Source organism: Eptatretus burgeri, chromosome 13, assembly GCF_056783735.1.
Source record: "Eptatretus burgeri isolate ZD-2024b chromosome 13, Ebu_testis_v1, whole genome shotgun sequence".
In the NCBI taxonomy this organism is placed as follows: Eukaryota; Metazoa; Chordata; class Myxini; order Myxiniformes; family Myxinidae; genus Eptatretus; species Eptatretus burgeri.
Window position 1 is genome coordinate 56,387,779 of NC_140973.1, and position 18,760 is coordinate 56,406,538.

The following is an 18,760-nucleotide window of genomic DNA, read 5'->3' on the forward strand; positions in this document are numbered from 1 at the left end:
TACCTACATTTGCAGGAGTGCATAATCCCACGAATCCCTGACACTGAATCTATCAATTCATCTGAATGAGGTGCGTGCGTTTTGAATATGCTTATTTCTGTTGCATGTTGACACACCATTGTAGAACACGTGGTTCATTGTTTGTCCAAACGTGGGAAGCGAGTCCCTAACAAGTCCAAATGTCTGTGAGAAGTGAGTCCCTACCATCAAAAAGATCATCACCATATGTTTTAGGCATGGGAGATATCCGTGTTCCCATTGGCTTGATTATTCATATTGCAGAGCGAGTTCATGTTATAAAATCTCTATTTCTGAATTAAAAAACAAAAGTTGATAATTACCTGTTACTCTCTCATAGACCAGGGTAAACTCGACCATACGTCATGGCTATTAGCACTAAATGTATGCTGTTCCAGAGAGCTGATGTGATTCCCATGTTCTTATTACATCATCACACCATCATCACACATGCTCCATATTTAGGGCATGATGTATTAAGAACAAATTTAAAATGAAATAATTACAGGAACGATATAGCAATTGGTTTCACCTCGTAAACTCAACCATCCAATTGCCTCATGTGGTGAAATATATCCTTCAATCGAGACTACAGTCCATATCTTTTCATGAGCTCTACCCGCCAATCATGCCTCCTGTCAGGTAAGTTCTCAGGCAAGCAGAGGTCTCGAACTTCTCTGACGCAGCGACGCATTTCCAGTTGCAATCCTTGTCGCTCAATGCTGCTTCCCATAACAGTATTGATGGAGTTACTGGCATCGCATCTCTGATTCTGTAACCGGGCAGCCTTGTATTCCAATGGCGACTTCAGGTTGTCAAATACCCTCTTGCTACCACCGGGTGAAAAATCGGAGATGGAAGAAATTGTTTCTGGTTCTGTCGACTGCTCGAGGCTCGGGATCGGCAGATCATCTTCATAGCTGTCAGACGTACTTGAATCCTCAAAGTCATCTGAGCTACAGTTATACTCCAGGGATGTTTGGGAAGCCACATCGACATTAAGCCTCATCACAGGTTCCAATGTTTGATGAGCTGGGAAATCACAATCTGCACTGGATCCAAGTCTGAACTCTGCTGAAATTATTTGACTGCCCTGCACCAAACTCTGAGCCACAGAGGAGTTTTTATCATGAGAAAATTCATCATCGTGATAAATTTCATCATAGTCTTCAGAATCTTGTTCATCATTTTCATAATAATTGTCATCATCTTCGATTTTATTTACGTCATTTTGGGATGAATCAATGTCGGTTTCTTTTTCTTGCACCACGACTGATGCACAAGGCCCACCGTCATCTTCCTGAGATCTCCCCTGTTCTGCTTCTTGTTCACCATATATTAATGAGCAGTCTTCATGATGCCACACTGGCTGGTGAAATGCTGTGTCTCTCTCGCCTCCCATGCTCGAGAACGCTTCAAATCCATCCCCAGGTCCACAGGGCACAAAACGTGGTGGGCCTGGGTCTTAAACAGCGGCAGAAAACAGGAGGAAAAGTAAAATCAACCAAAGAAGATGAACAGTAAAGTGCTATAATAATCGTTCCCAAATACATAAACAGGCTCGCTGTGGACCATACATATCGTGGGATGGTGTTGGTGTAACACCAAAAGGACACGCAGCAGGGACCCTTGGCAAATTGCTTGACAGTTAAATCGATTTCGCCACGAAGATTCATTTTTTTAAATACAAAGTCGAGGCTCATGAAAGAGCGAGAGCACTTCTACAGTACGAGTGAATTGTGTGTACTGGTAGGCTGCGGTACGCAACATGAGACCCACATGTATTGTGCATGATGGAGGGCAGGCACACATCATACTGGAAGTTTATACCATATAACGATTCAAAATGTTGGCCATGTCAATCAAATGATTGAGATGACCAAGGACTGGGTATTAAAAAGAGTGTGCTCAGGGCTATTTGTTTTGCATTAAGCATGCAAGTATATTTTACCGAATAGGATACTTGAAATGATTATTCAAGTGTGAACACCAAAAGTAAACAAGCTGTACAAGATCCGGGCCTGCGGTGGTGTAAATGACTGTAGTAAATACTAGAGAGTTCATCAAACACCTTACCCCATGCAGTCTTGAGAAAAAGGACATAGGAAGGGTCTTTTCCAATTCTGCTTTGCGTTTCCAAGCACGATCTATATTAGCTTTGTTTGGGAACTTTGAATAACAGGTGCGATGGTAACCATACGAAGCTGGTGAGTCAAATGGAACGGTCCAAAGCTGAACCTTCTACCAACTCTTCTAGGAATAAACTGACTATCTTGGAATGATGTTTGAGAAAAAGATGCACTTAAACGGACATGTTTTGGACAAAAATAGCTCTATTGTTGCATCGCCTGGGACCGACATTTTGTCTGAATGTCGCTGTTACTTTACCCTCAGAGTGCATAGCAAATTTGATCGGTCGATACGGGTACAATTTTTCCCAAGTACTGCTAAACTGAAGGTTTTTGGAAGTGCAAACAAGGAGATTTGTGTTCCACAGTGTTCAAATATATAATTAAATTGAAATAAAATAAATTTTTTAAAGGCTGCAGAAAAAAACACAAACATTGAATCAAAGATTACTGTCGTTGGTGCGGCATCTTTTACACCACCTTATTTAACCCATTACATTCGTTATTCATGCCTGTTGTTTGTGTCCTTTATGACATCCCTAAAAACAGTAAGTTTCCTGTTTGGAATGATTTTAAATTTTGTTTGACTGCCAGCCAGACAGACGTACTGAAGCAATTGCTTTACGTTCCACATGCGTACTCTGGACAAGATTCCATACAATTTGCTAAATTCAGAGCCAAAGTACTGTGAAACTGCAGGTTCGTGTTCTGATTGATGTCCCGATTCGTGTTCTTCAATGTTCAAAATGTATAATTCAATTGGAATTCAGTAGTTCCTCAAAAATGGAAATACACGAGCAGACAGACAGAGTGAACCAATTGTTTAACCACATTTTGAGCTACGCGTACGGTGTAGTCATTAATTCAGAATTTTACCACCGTTGATGCATTTGGGAAACACCATCATTTACACCACTTTATTTCACATGTTACATTAGTTATCCGTGCTTGCTGTTTATGTCCTTTATGACGCCCCTAAAAACAGTAAGTTTCTTTTTGGAATGATTTTCATTTTTATTATTTTTGACTGCCAGACAGACAGACTGAAGCAACTGCTTTACCCCACTGTGTGCATGCACATGTGGACAGGATGCCGTACAATACCTCCAAATTCAGAACAAAAGTCCTGCGAAACGACAGCTTTTTGGAAGTGCAAACAAGCTGACTCGTGGTCGACATTGTTCATAATATGAAATTCAAGTGAAGTTCCTCGATCAAACACACACACACACACACACACACACACACACACGCACACACACACACACACACACACACACGCGCACACACACACACACACACACACACACACACACACACACACACACACACACACACACACGCACACACACACACACTGAAAGACTGACAGACACACAGACACTGAACAAATTGCTTACCAACAGCTTTTCGCTACACACGGCATACACGGAGTAAATATAGTGTGAATACCATCGCCATGCTAGAAAAATTCACTACCGATAATTTCAGGTGAATTTTTAATGCAATCAGTGAGAAAAAGTAAATGTACAGGTGGGAGCAATTCTCCACAAACACCATTGAACACCTCCAACCACCCCCACTTCCTGATTCTACGTTCAAAAATTTTTCCCAGGCAATTGTTAACGAGTCAACCTGTTAAATGTTTTTATTTTCACCTTGAACACAGGTATTTAAAAGGTACTTATTTGCTGCACATTTATTATAAATTGTTCATCAATTGGACTCTGGATAGAATCATCACAGACTCTTTGGGGAGATCTTTTTTGACGTCAAGTCAACATCTTTTAACTCTGATTTGAGTGGAACTTTTCTTGCACGTGTCTGTCCGATGTCGATTAAACAATTACATTATACACCCTGAACATTCCCCTAAGCAGGGAGTGAGTGTGAAATTCCACAATAAACAAACGGTGGGATTGGGGAGAGGGTGGTCCACATGACCGAATTTACTCGCACCTGTGCCAGGGAGCCAAGCACCTCGCCATTCCTCGCCGAACGGGGTCCACTTGGCGGAGCCTGCGTGTCGGACAGACGAGGATGACTTGGACTGGGTAAACATTCACTATAACTTGGCATCTCCCACACCCATTGCCATTAGAGGTTCCATTGACAGGATCAGAGACTTAAAATGGACGTTCAAAATGTTCTCGAAACGGGTATTCATTCCTTGGTACCCTAGAACCGTGATGTTTCACTCATTATAAACTTGCATCTATGCTTGTTATCTGCCATTAGCTGAATGAATCTAATTTTGTTGTTTGAGAGCGTAATCCACAAGCTTGTATTGTTACATTACACAATTATGGATCTTACAGAACTTTTGCATTGACATTCCATGGAAGTTTTATGCAAATCATGTGCAGCTCCAAAGAAATGCACGAATGCATGGTGGTTGTGTTTGGTGAAGTTGCACCCTCATATTCTGCAGGAGCCACAGGGGGCAGTTTGATTTTGAAGGTGACTTGAAGTCAGGACAGCTGGCAAATGCAACCGATCCACAAATTGTTGACCTATAGACATTAAACAAGGAGGGTCATCACGTTAAGGTCGCCATAGTATCCACAGAACTTGGAATATCTCAAGGAAGCGTTTTCATCACCCTCCATGACCATAATATATGCCTGGTGTTGGCTTAATGGTAAGGGTGGTGGGCTTGGGATCCTAGGATCCTGAGTTCAAATCCCCCTTTGCTGTTGAATTAACATCAGGTGGGGTTGACTCTGCCTGTCATCCTTCCGAGGTCGGCAAAATGAGTGCCAGCTTGCTGGTATCCTGTGTCGGAGTGGCAACCCGTCCAGGATTGTGCCCAATAGCCAAGGAGACTGCTTAGGCAGCACCAACGCTCTGCACAGAGTATGGTCCCATTGGATGGATGGATGGATGACCATAATAATCTCTCAAGGCATAGTCCATGGACGTGACCAAGGTCGAGGCAACTTGGGTCCTTCGCCATCTCAAAACTCGGTATATACAGCAATGACTGGCATCACATCTTGACTTTCTCGATGTGTTCCACACAGATCCAGCTGACTTTCCTATTCATTTGGTAACTGGTGATGAAACATGGCTTTTGCACTGGGATCATGAAACAAAACTGGACTCCAGGCTCCATGCAATGGAAGCACAAGGAATCCACCAACATCCAAGTAAATTTTGCACCCAACCCTTGGTCAGCAAGATCCAGGCCTATATTTTCTGAGATATCAAGGGAATCCTGCTGATTTATGACATGCCTCATGGACTACATTCAGAGGGAGGGGATGGTTACACCAGCCTCATGAAAAAAAATACAAAAAGCCATCGAGGACGAACTCCATGACAATGTACCTGTGCACAAAACCAGTGTTGTGAAGATCACCCGCTAGTCGTGACTGTGGCTTTGAGCAGTTGGAGAGCAACACTCCTCATTTCAGTCTGTACCCAGTCTCCAGTGACTAATAGGTCTCAACATTTGAAGTTGCACCTGTGCGGTTGCTGATTTACCAACTATGAGACACTGATTGAAGCAACTGATACGTGGCTGAAGTAGTAATCTGAAAACTTCTATTCTATTGGCTAAGACAATTTGAATGCCAAATGCAACACATCCATGGAGGGGACACAATATTGAGAAGAAAAAAAAAACGTTGGCTTGTCTTGGACTGTTGCGTGTCTCATCCTGAGATCATTTAAAATGTCCCTAGTACACTGAACCCTCACTCACTCGTGCTAAATGGTTAAGGAGGAAACATCCAAATTGTTGCCTGTCTCGGCATCATGTATAAATTACTGTGTACATGCAACCTCAAGCAGATGGCTTCATTCCTTATGGCTTTCAATAATTTTCGGAATGCTCAATTACAGGTGCACCCTGCGGGTCCTCCAAAGCAAAAGGAAAGGATCGGAATGTTTAACCATTTAAACACCTTCACCTGTAGCTGCCAACAAAGCGGCATTGCATGCCCCTTCTACAGGTATTGTGCCATTCACTGTATCTTGTCTATGATCCATAACAGAATACTGACAGTTAAAACTCCGGTGAAATACCATCAGGACCGTTTCAGTTGTCTCGTTCAGTTTTGCTCTGGCTTTTGTGAGAGATCGTCGCATGACGACTCCTCGCTGCCAAAACTTCGAGGTTTGGATGAAGGAGTGGCTAAAGCGAAGTTCTGAATAGCTAAATATTCCACAGAAGAGCCTTTCACAAGGACTTCATGCGTGAACTACACGAGGATGTCGCTCCCAAAATGTTCCATTTGATTTGACACGAAGTGAAACAGTGCGTGGAAAAAGGGTGATACACATTCAAGAGGTTCGATTCCACCCGGGGCACGGCTGCAAGCAATTCTTGGGATCGTGGCAGGTTGTCCGCTCTCATTGGCTCTCAGCATGAAACTGATAAGACGTGATGGGAAAAATTGAACTCAAACAAACTATGGAAGTGACAATTGTCATTCTCAGTTTGTCTGTCATGAATCGTAGTCTGGACGAGGCTCTTCAGTCCAGGCACTGATGAACTGCATGCACAAGGTGAATGGTGGATTAAAGGCCATGGAAAAATGGGACATTGTTGTGACAAAACACTCGTTCTGCAGTGAGTGCTGTCCTAAAATGCACGAGGCAGGTGTGGGATGTGTTGTGGAACAGAGGTTATAATACGAACGTGGGTATGTATAGCTGTACAGAGTGTGTTGAGGAGCAGAGGTTATAATAGGAGGACAGGTGTGTGGGAGGGGAAGGAGGTGCGAGACAAAGGTTATAATTCCCACGTACTTTAAATCTTTCTCAATCCCTTTTATCGATATATGAACATCCATAATTTACTGCGTACGTAAAAAAAGAAAAAGATGGCCCCCTTAATTTGAAATAAATCCTGGTTTATTGCTCGTGGTTTATTTAAATAAGGAAGTGCTGCCTCATTGACCGATAAAATGACCCTTAACCTCCAGAATATTTTCTCAAACGTTTCAAAAGGACTTACCAATCACAAAGCGGGAAATCGATCGGTGTCGATGAACTTGCACACGATTTTTGCGCTTTTAACACTCGGCAATTTGCTGCACACTTTGCCTTTTAAAAAGATACTCTTGTGAAACTTTCTGACTCACAAGCATTAACCGTGCAACTGACAAAAAAATCATACAACCAAGATGATGGCGCTCTTACGTCACGTCGACCGTTTTGGGAAAAACATATTCAAAGCTTCAATTTGAGCGTCACAATACGGCTCACATCGTCAATGCCCACCTCAACACCCTTGATACCTTCTCGCACAAACCGATTATACTAATAGGTGGACATTTATTTTATTTCACGACCACTGGACCCATCTTTGAACAACACTGTAGTTTGGATCCCCGTTCGTGACAGCAATAATCATTTCGCAAGAAAGCTGTTGCCACGTGATGTCATACATCCGTCACCTCCACCCGGAGTTGTAACTGATTTATTTATAAGAAAGGATGGATGGTGCAGGTCGTGTGAAATAATAAATAAATAAATAGCCTCGTTGAGATACACGGACTGTGCGGTGTATGTAAATACCGTACATGGAAGCATGTACTTTAGATCGACGAGTCGAAATCCAGAGCGCTTCTGCTCGTGTTGTGTAGAATGCGACACACCTGAACGAGACAACAACACCTGCAATACACCCGATATTGATTCCCGTTTAGCTTGCTTTGCCTCGTCATACACCAACAGAACCATTCAACTTCTTACAACCGGTTCCAGGTCCCGCACGACTCACGACCCTCGGCCAACCGAGAGAGAAAGCGCTCGGATTCTGGTGATTAAGTAGAGATACTTGGGTCTCCGAGAATGAAATTTAAATGACAGCCCGCGATACTTTTAGACGCGCATTGCATTCCCCAAAACTTGCAAAAGTATCCAAAAGAACAAAACAAAAATGAGAGGAACCGTGAGGGTCCGACGCGAGATGAAACGGGACACCGGTAACCCCCGGGATCGTGCACAGTGCGGCTCAGGTGTATCGGTTCAGCAGCGGCAGGTGCTGCAGAAGGCGGGGTGTACACGAGGGTCGAGAGCAGACGGAGGGATCGGACCCCCTGAGCTCACTCACGGAAGAAGACGTACTCGATGTAGCTGTTCCACGTTCGATCGTCACTCGGTTCCCCGAGCAACGCTGCCGCGCAGCCCGAGTGGCAGGCGACCATGTGGAAACCTGCCTCGGCGAGCCGGTCCCAGGCCTGCTCGAGGAACGCGAAGCGTAGGTAGTAGCGCGACGTGTAGCGTTCTGGGGGTCGATCAGGGTCGCGACTTTCATTGAGCGTTTCTCCGAAGACCTCTTTAGCGAGGCAAGCCTTACCGCACACGGCGATGCGTCCCGCCCTGCGGGCCTTGCCTTCCGAGTGGGGGTCTCCGCGAGCCCCGGTGCTCACCCCACGACATCCGAGCGTGAGGAATCCAGGGCGGCGTCGCTCGAAGGGCGCCGCGCACGGCGATGTGCAGTCGTCGCATCCGCCGCTGCTGCCGCTGCCGCTGCCGCTGCACGCGTACTCGCTGCCCGGGCTGAGCGTCGTTGTGGGGCGACCGATGAGCGAACGAGCCAGTTCAGGCAGCTGGAAGAACTCGGCCTCTCGCTGGAGTCGGCCGCGCTCCGGGAAGTGCTCGGGGAGCACGAGGCGACTGTCACGCAAGAAGTCGAGGATGTAGCGAAAGAGAAAGCCGTCCCTGTCGATGAAGTAGCGGCCCTTGCTGTCCCGCGGCAGCTCCGCCGCCCCTTTCCTGCTGAACATGTGCGCGATGAGGGAGCCGGGCGCACTCCGAAGTGTCGCATAGCGCGTCAGGTACACCTGTCCGCCAACGTTCAGCTCCACGACCTCGGACGAGCCGGGCGCATCCCCGTTGGACAGCGGACCCACGTTGTCCGGCAACGCCATGACCTGGAAACGGCGCTTTATTCCTCGTGTACCTCTCAGCGCGATCTTTTCCCCGCGATCCTTTCCTCATCCCTTTACACCCTCCCTCCATGCCCAGAGGCGCTCACCAGCTGGCCTTCGCCGACATCCCATTGGTTCACTGTTGCTTTGAGAGCGAGGGAGCGTCCCCTGATCGACCGGGTTGGTTGGTTGCGGCGACGGGGCGTGAAGATGGGGTGGAGAGCGGGGGCGAACTGGACAGATTCAATGATTTCTGGAAAGGCGATGAGAGCTAGCTGCGTTCTCCAAGAGAATGAGAAACGGCGACATCACAGTCAGGAAAAAAAAAAAGTGTGAAAACGGACAATTGTGTGGTTATTGTACCAACTTCATAATGATCGAGCGCTTATGTTCCCGAACTTCCCGCCATGCATTCCACATGAGGAGCAAGTACACCAAGTCCAAGTGGATCATCATCGGCTTTGGCGGTGGACAGACACGTCACGATGAGCCTCGGAAAAAACAAACCAACTCCGATGACTTCTCAAAATTGGGGAACAACATAAAAAGGGTCCTCAAATTTGTCCTTCAGAGGGGACTGAGGTAATTCGGGTTCAAACAGATCAAGAACACTGATGCTGATCCTCTCCTGCCCCCCCCCCCCGTTCCTCCCCACACCCATTGTTTGTCCAAGCGTGCCTCTGTCTTGGCCTTCGGTGCTGCTGTTGGTGTTTCCCCCGTTTCTCTACTGCTCCATTTGTCCTCATGTCCTGATCCGTTCAGTGGTTCAGTGGGCGAGCCTCGACTAAATAACATGTACACACAAATAAAAACCTTACCAGCCAGACGAGGTGTGGGATAAACCCTGTAATCACGTTTCTAAGGATGAACCATCTCACGGTACCGGACGAGGTGTGGGATAAACCCTGTAATCACGTTTCTAAGGATGAACCATCTCACGGTGCCAGACGAGGTGTGGGATAAACCCTGTAATCATGTTTCTAAGGATGAACCATCTCACGGTACCAGACGAGGTGTGGGATGAACCACCTCACGGTGCCAGATGAGGTGTGGGATAAACCCTGTAATCACGTTTCTAAGGATGAACCATCTCACGGTACCGGACGAGGTGTGGGATAAACCCTGTAATCATGTTTCTAAGGATGAACCATCTCACGGTGCCAGACGAGGTGTGGGATGAACCACCTCACGGTGCCAGATGAGGTGTGGGATAAACCCTGTAATCACGTTTCTAAGGATGAACCATCTCACGGTGCCAGACGAGGTGTGGGATAAACCCTGTAATCATGTTTCTAAGGATGAACCATCTCACGGTGCCAGACGAGGTGTGGGATGAACCACCTCACGGTTCCAGATGAGGTGTGGAATAAACCCTGTAATCACGTTTCTAAGGATGAACCATCTCACGGTACCGGACGAGGTGTGGGATAAACCCTGTAATCGCGTTTCTAAGGATGAACCATCTCACGGTACCGGACGAGGTGTGGGATAAACCCTGTAATCGCGTTTCTAAGGATGAACCATCTCACGGTACCGGACGAGGTGTGGGATAAACCCTGTAATCATGTTTCTAAGGATGAACCATCTCACGGTGCCAGACGAGGTGTGGGATGAACCACCTCACGGTGCCAGATGAGGTGTGGGATAAACCCTGTAATCACGTTTCTAAGGATGAACCATCTCACGGTGCCAGACGAGGTGTGGGATAAACCCTGTAATCATGTTTCTAAGGATGAACCATCTCACGGTGCCAGACGAGGTGTGGGATGAACCACCTCACGGTGCCAGATGAGGTGTGGGATAAACCCTGTAATCGCGTTTCTAAGGATGAACCATCTCACGGTACCGGACGAGGTGTGGGATAAACCCTGTAATCGCGTTTCTAAGGATGAACCATCTCACAGTACCAGACGAGGTGTGGGATAAACCCTGTAATCGCGTTTCTAAGGATGAACCATCTCACGGTACCGGACGAGGTGTGGGATAAACCCTGTAATCACGTTTCTAAGGATGAACCATCTCACGGTACCGGACGAGGTGTGGGATAAACCCTGTAATCACGTTTCTAAGGATAAACCATCTCACGGTGCCAGACGAGGTGTGGGATGAACCACCTCACGGTGCCAGACGAGGTGTGGGATGAACCCTTTAATCGTGTTTCCAAGAATGAACTGTATTCCTTCCAGTATACCGGTGCTTCCAGATCAATTATGACCGAGAGCGAGTTCACCTCCATCTACCCTCAGAGAAAGGCTCCTGCACTCCGGCCCATATATACTGACTTGAGAACATACACTAAGAAGATAACTCGTGTAGTTGGCTCAGCTAACGTAACTGTAGTATATGGAAACAGCACTCATGTCCTAGCACTACTGATAGTGCAAGGAGAAGGACCAACCCTCTTCGGCCGAGATTGGTTACGAATCATCACACTTAATTGGAGTGACGTAAACAGAGTCTCCAACTCTGATACTGGATATGATACCATGCCCAACAAGTACTCTGGCCTGTTCAACCATGGTGTTAGCACCTTTGCAGGGCCAAAAGTGAGGATGCATGTTTCTGCAGATGCTCAGCCATTGTTCCATAAGACTAGACCTGTGCCCTACATGATGCGATCAATGATCGAATGTCAGCTTGACTGCCTGCAGAGTGAGGGCATCATCTCATCAGTGGAGTACTCCGACTGGGCAGCACTTATCGTTCCAAAATAAGCAAATGGAAAAGTGTGCATTTGTGGGGACTACAAAATGACAATCAACCACTATTCAAAGCTGGGTGGCTACCCTTTGCCCAAAGCAGAGGATCAGTTCACCACTCTCGTGGGTCGTCAGACATTCACTAAGCTTGACTTGACTAATGCCTTTGCTCATATGGAACTGGATGATGATTCCAAGCCCAACACATGCATCAACACTCATCGAGGACTCTCCATGTAGAACAGATACCCATTTGGCATAAGCTCTGCTGCACCAATCTTCCGACGCAAGATGGAGACATTGAAAACTGTACCAAAGACAGTCATATTTCAGGATGACATACTAGTGACTGGCAAGTCACAACATGAAAACCTCGAGAACCGAAACGAAATCCTCAATCGGCTGTCACAAGCTGGGTTACGCCTAAGGTATGAGAAGTGTACCTTTATGGTACGTGAAGTTGAATACCTGGGTCATCAAATCTTCTGTCAAGGCATTTTGCCCTCTCTGAGCAAAGTTGAAGCAATTGCAAATGCACCAATGCCACAAAACATTTCAGAGCTTCGTGCATTCCTGGGTATGTTGACCTACTTTGGTAATTTCCTGCCTCGACTATGCCTGGTGTTAGCTTAATGGTTAGGGTGGTGGACTTTGGATCCTAGGGTCCTGAGTTCGAATCCTTTTCAGATGTTGAATTCATACCAGGTGGGGTTAACTCGATCTGTCATCCTTCCGAGGTTGGAAAAATGAGTGCCAGCATGCTGGTATACTGTGGCGGAGGGGCGACCTGCCCAGGATTGTGCTCAATAGCCAAAGAGACTGCTTCGGCAGCACCAACGCTCTACACAGAGTATGGTCCCAATCTCCTCTTCTCCTCCTGCCTCAACTAAGCAAAACCGTCGAGTCTCTGCATCTTCTCCCCAGGAAAGGCATTGTCTGGAAATGGGAAACTGCCCAAACAAGAGCGTTCAAGGCTGCCAAAACCATGCTGTCCTCCTCACCATCACTTGTCCATTACGACCCATCCAAGGAACTTGTTATTAGTTATGATAGCTCTTCATTTGCCATTGGGTGTGCATTGTTGCAAACAAATGGAACCGGTAATCTCCAGCCTGTTGTGTATGCATTACGAACCCTATCTGATGCTGTCTGACACTGAACATCGCTATTCTCAAGTATAACAAGAGGTGTTAGCATGTGTCTGGGGCACCTTAAAGATGTACCAATACGTCTTTGGGAGACATATTGTTCCGAATTTGGAAACCTATCACACACAACATTCAGGTCCTATAGATTAGTTATATCGGTAAGTATGTGTTTCATAGACAGCTTCCTTTCCCTTGTCTAATGGGTAAATAAATGTCCATGCGCTGTGATTTATTTTTATAGTTAAGATTTCCCTTTATTGGAAAACCTGATCTTCCGCAACGACAGCAACAAAACGACCGTTGCGTTGCGGCAGTGCTGCAGAGAAGGGAACAGCCCTGGGATTCTCCGCGCGCTCGACAGTGGGGGAAAGGTCAAAGCCCCCACCCACCGATGTGCTGGGGAGCGTGCCGAGTGGGGGAGGGGTCACTTGGCGCCGGAGAGTATAAAAGAAGGAACAGGATCCTCGCAGACAGAGGTCTGGGCTGGTCTTGTTGTGGTCATCTTGAGTGTCTTCTTCCTCCTCCTCCTCCTCCTGAAGATTGAGCTTGAGAAAGACCATCCGCCGCCGGAGCTGGAAGGGTTGTGTGTCGTCTCTGGAGGAAACGGAGTCGAAGTTTGGTGCCCAGGATGGGTGCCGAGCGGAGTCAAGGAGGCCGGGTTCATCTCGCCTCCCGCCGGACCGACCGACTTGAAGACCGCACGAGGTGGACAGGTCCAAGTTAGACCCTGGTCTTCAGCCCGCCTGTCCCTCCGAGCTGAAGGTCCTAATAAAGACCATTGGTCCGCTTCTTTGGGTGTGTGTGCGTGTGTGTGTGTCCATGGGCCCATCTGGTAAGTAGTGAAATGTATGTGTTTTTGCCTGTATTTACGTGCTTAATAATAATTAATCGGTTTAACTCTGCTTCTTGTGTGCTTCCCTTCATTTCCCCATTACCATTCAATAAATATCCCCATTTGTTGAATGTTTCAACTCGTTCGTGTCCATCCCTTCATTGGCTGAGCGTGCTGCGTGTTTGAGAATTAGTAAAAGCTGTTACGGCCGCAAAGGGGACATTTGGACCGACGGTTCTTGGCGATTAAACCGCTTGGATCGCACACGGAATGAGCGCGCGCTAAGCGGCTCGTTTTCGTACGAGTTCCGTCGAGGGTGAATTTCCCCGGTAGATCCCCCTCGTGGATATTTAGGTATATAGAAATTTGGCTATTCACCCTATTCCACGCGGGTGACCTGTTGGTGATCTTCGGTCCAGTGAAAACCCGTCGGCTCCGGACTTCTCCGGAGTGACGACCTAAATTCCGGGCGATCGGTCGAGCCGACGCTGCAGATCCATCTCGCGGTCGTGTTCGCGGCCGACGTCCGGCCCCGCAACATTTGGTAGTCAGGAGCGAAATTCACGGATTCGGATCAGGGGTATACGGAGCAAACCCCCCCCCCTCCTCCCCCGTGTTCCCCAAATTACGAGCGTTTTTAAAATTTATTTTCCAACACGCGACATGGCCAGCCAAGACGAGCTGAGACAGGTGGGTTTCGATGTAAATATAGATGAACCTCTGGCCCAGGACGGAACCACCATGCAGAAATTTTCCCGCAACCGAACCCAAAGGTTGTCATGGGCGCAGTGGCTGGGGCGGCGCACGAGCAATTCCCAGCACGGACCAGATGTTGGAAATGATGGGACGATCGATGCAGGATATGAACGAAATGAAAACGAATGCGCAAAACATGGGAAACCGCATGGAGAGTGTGAAACGATTTGTGGAGAACGTGAATGCCAAAGTGGATGCGATGAACGCAGACAGGCAGTCATGGAGAGAGGAGAGGCGGGCAGTGGATTGCAAGATGGCGGCACCACGTGGCGGAGAGACCAAACCGACGAGGGGAGTGTGGAATGTGTCCGGCCCGCGACGGAGACGGGTGAGGTCGGGACGAGAGACGCCGTCACGGTAATTGGGGAGACCGAAACGTGTAGGGCGGGGCACGAGAGGACGACGGAAAAATTGAAAGAGGTGACGGGGAAGCAGAAAATAAGAGACAAAGGAAGAAACTAATGAACGCGAGGGGAAGACGGAAAAAGTCACAGAGACTCAAACGGAGACAAAGGAAGGAACACCAGAGACGCGGGAGGTAGAATAGGGAAAAAATGACCGTTTTTACAGCCATTTTTCCCTGCTGTGCAGGGGTTTGGCTTTTTCTTGAGGCAATGTTTTATGGCCGGATGCCCTTCCTGACGCCAACCCTGGTCGCCTCTTGCGACACACAGGGATATGGTACACCTATTCTAACCGGGGCATACACCGGGACCAGTACACTGGTACTCATTTCGACGACCTCGGAAGGATGACAGGCTGAGTCAACCCCCTGGTGTTAATTCAGCAGCCAACGGGGCTTAAACTCAGGACCCTGGGATCCCAAGCCGCCACCCTAACCACTAAGCCAACACCAGGCTTAGGTAGAACAGGGAAAGGTGAACGGAATACGGGGAAACGAAGATAAAGAAAACACACACACACACACACACACACACACACACACACACACACACACACACACACACACACACACACACACACACACACACACACACACAGACACAGTTAGTGAGGGACGATGGGGTTGTGCTTGGAGAATGTCTCGTGACCTGATGCAAGAGGCAGGATGGCCTCCTTCAGGGACAGGGGGAGACGGAAAACTCTCCCGAAGTGGACTCTGCGAGCAGGTGGGTTTGTTCGTGCCGGGCGAGGTTGAGGGGAGGTCTGAGGTGAACGGGAACACACGCAGCTTGGGGGGTAAAGAGACCCCGGGACCCCTTGTGGTAGCGCGAATCCCCGGAGTGATTGTCCCGGTGTGTGTGGTAAAGGGTGTGAGTGTGTTGAAACGTGAGTTTTGTATGAGTGTCATGGCGTGCGTGAAATGAATGCGAGGGAAAAACCTTCAGAGCGTAGGCTTTATTTCACTTGATTGAAGCCGCTTCTACGGGCACATCAGGGGATACATGTGCAGCAAGGAGTACAAATGTAGCAATGTATACATGTGCAGTAGATCACCGCAAAATAAATCAGCAATTAGCACGGAGTCCGGTATACTCTCAATTCTTACCATTTAACGAGCACCAAGTGAACCACCGCCGTAAATGACAATGCCCCAGGGACAATCCCACCGACCGCGCGGAATCTCGGCTTTATCTATCCCGTGCGCGAGCCGCGCGACATGTGATCACGCGTCACATCCTTCAATTCATCACATTCTCCCCGTCTTTAAAATGTAACTAGAGTCCCAACTAACGCGCCATGATTACTTCAGCGCTATAGGAGTATACATTTCAAGCAGCGCGAACTATTTAAACTACAGAAGCATACATTCCAAGCAGTGAGGATTATTTTGAGTTGTAGGAGCATGGTAATGAGCATCGAAATATGATATAATGAGCATATAGGAGCATGAGCATTGAGGATGCCGTAATCCCCTTTACAGATCAAGTCGGCGAGGGGGTTTTATCCGTCGACCTCTCCGGGAGTAAATGGTGGTTTCACTTGAGGGAGGCTTCCGATCCTCTTGGGGAGCCTCGACTCGTGCCGGGGATGACTCCTCGATCGCTCTCGGGTGGAATGCGGCAGCTCCGTCACCACCATTCCCGGGTGGAGTTCCTGGGGGGGAAACACCTGGGGAGGGAATGTCAGAGGGAGGAGTACCAGATGGTGGTGTACCTGCAGGAGGAGTACCTGTGGGAGCCAAATGGCGAACCGACACAGTGGTCTCCCTGCCATCAGGAAGTCTGACATGAGCATACTCTGGATTAGCATCGATGAGTTCGACCTCCTCCACCATGGGTTCATACTTGCTTTGTCGTACCGGGCGTTTCATGAACACTGTTCCGGGATAGATTAGCCAGTTGGGCGCCGTTTGGCCATCAACATAACGTCGTTGGTGAGTAAACATTCGTTCGTGAGGAGTAGCATTGGTGGACGTACAGAGCAAAGAGCGTATGGAATTCAGAACGTCGAGAAGGGTAACCTCCCACCGCTCGGGCCCCAGCCCTCTCGATTTCAGCACCAGAGTTACGGCTTTCCAAATGATTCCATTATATCGTTCCACCTGCCCATTACCCTGTGGGTTGTAACCCGTCGTTCGACTAGTTGCTATGCCGTGCTCAAATAGGAACTGTTTTAGCCCGGCCGACATGAAACACGGCCCTCTGTCTGAATGTATGTACGAAGGTTTCCCAAACATTGCGAAGAGGTCACACAGACATTTCACGACAGTGCCCGAGGTCATATCCGAGCACGGAAATGTGAATGGGAACCTTGAGTATTCATCAACAACAGTGAATATGTATCTGTTGTCTGTCTCGGTCGGCAGGGGCCCTTTGAAGTCTATATTTAGTCTCTCGAAGGGTGAAGTGGCATTGATCAACCTGCCAGAAGCCGCGCCGTAGAATCTGGGTTTTAGTTCAGCACAAACAGGGCATGAAGCATTCATTTGTTTAATATCTTCGATAGAATAGGGAAGGTTTTGTCTGCGCACGAAATGTGCCATTCTGGTTACTCCTGGGTGGCACAGAGACTCATGGAGGTCTTGCAAAGCCCGACTGATTGTCGCCGAGCAGTAGACCCGAGAGAAGGTGTCTGCAGCAGGGTTTTCCCTCCCGGGCCGGTAAACAATGTCGTAACTATAACAAGCTAGATCTATCCGCCATCTCATTATTTTCTCATTCTTAATTTTCCCGTTATTTTTCCCATCAAACATGAAGGCAACGGATCGCTGGTCCGTGACGAGTGTAAAGTGGTTGCCCAGTAAATAATGTCTCCATTTACGCAGGGCTTCGACAATAGCGTACGCTTCCTTCTCTATTGCCGAGTGTCTCTGCTCGCTTCCTGAGAGAGTTCTCGAGAAGAACGCGACGGGTCGGCCGCACTGATTGAGCGTCGCGGCGATCGCGTGATCGGAAGCGTCCGTCTCCACCACGAACGGCACCGTGCTATCGATCGATAATACCACGGAATTGCTGATATCGTCCTTGAGGTTGTGGAAAGCTTTTACAACAGCAACATCTGGTGGGAAGTTTTTGCAATGCACTAGGGGATGTATTTTTTCAGAGTATTGGGGGATCCATCTAGCGTAGTAAGCGAACATTCCGATCACCCGACGCATTGTCTGCAGGTCCTGAGGTGGGGGTAGCTCACGGAGTGGGCGCAATCGTTCAGGATCGGGCTTAATCGTGCCGTCGGCTATTGTGTAGCCGAGAAGATTAATTGACTTTGCCGAGAATACGCATTTCTCGTAGTTGAGGGTCAGATGATATTTTCTAGCAATGCTCAAGAATCTGTCCAGATTCATATCATGTCCCCCCCCCCCCCCCCGATCTTTACCGCACACCGTGACATTGTCCACGTAAACAAAAGTGTCTTTGAGGTTTTATCCGCGATGATGTCGTCCATAACTCGTTGGAAGCAAGCTACTCCATTAGTGACACCGAATGGAATCCTCCTGAATTGATAGAGGCGTCTACCTGCCTGGAACGCGGTGTAAGGTTTGTCTTCCTCTCGAATGGGAATTTGATGATAGGCGCTTCGCAAATCAATGGTGCTGAATATTTTGTAATTGGCCACGCGTTCGACCATCTCGTCTATGCGCGGCAAAGAAAGTAGGCATCGAGTTGGGTGAAGCGATTGACCGTTTGAGAGTAATCGACAACCATTCGTTTCTTGTGGTTCTGGCTGCTGGTCACCAACACCTGCGCGCGCCATGGCGAATCGCTCGGTTCTATAATACCTTCCAGTAATCGCTTGGTCTCAGAAGTGATGAAGTTCATATCGGCAGTGGTATATCGTCGCGATTTGATCGCTATCGGTTTACAGTCCAGCGACAAGTTAGCAAACAGCA

The 18,760-nt window shown here is 48.0% G+C and overlaps 2 protein-coding genes across 2 annotated transcripts; both read right to left on the reverse strand.

Annotated features, from left to right (window-relative positions):
• Window positions 1-257: 257 nt before the first annotated feature.
• On the reverse strand, window positions 258-1,548 carry LOC147014534 (uncharacterized). Its single transcript, XM_085852539.1, has one exon. The coding sequence runs from the start codon at window positions 1,418-1,420 to the stop codon at window positions 608-610; it is 813 nt and encodes a 270-aa protein (XP_085708665.1). The 5' UTR covers window positions 1,421-1,548; the 3' UTR covers window positions 258-607.
• Window positions 1,549-3,629: 2,081 nt separating this feature from the next.
• LOC147014535 (BTB/POZ domain-containing protein KCTD12-like) lies at window positions 3,630-9,468 on the reverse strand. Its single transcript, XM_085852538.1, has one exon. The coding sequence runs from the start codon at window positions 9,029-9,031 to the stop codon at window positions 8,204-8,206; it is 828 nt and encodes a 275-aa protein (XP_085708664.1). The 5' UTR covers window positions 9,032-9,468; the 3' UTR covers window positions 3,630-8,203.
• Between the last annotated feature and the right edge of the window lie 9,292 nt (window positions 9,469-18,760).

Coding starts and splice junctions, on each gene's coding strand:
- LOC147014534 (XM_085852539.1), bottom strand. CDS start 1,420: ATGGGAGGCGAGAGAGACACAGCATTTCACCAGCCAGTGTGGCATCAT.
- LOC147014535 (XM_085852538.1), bottom strand. CDS start 9,031: ATGGCGTTGCCGGACAACGTGGGTCCGCTGTCCAACGGGGATGCGCCC.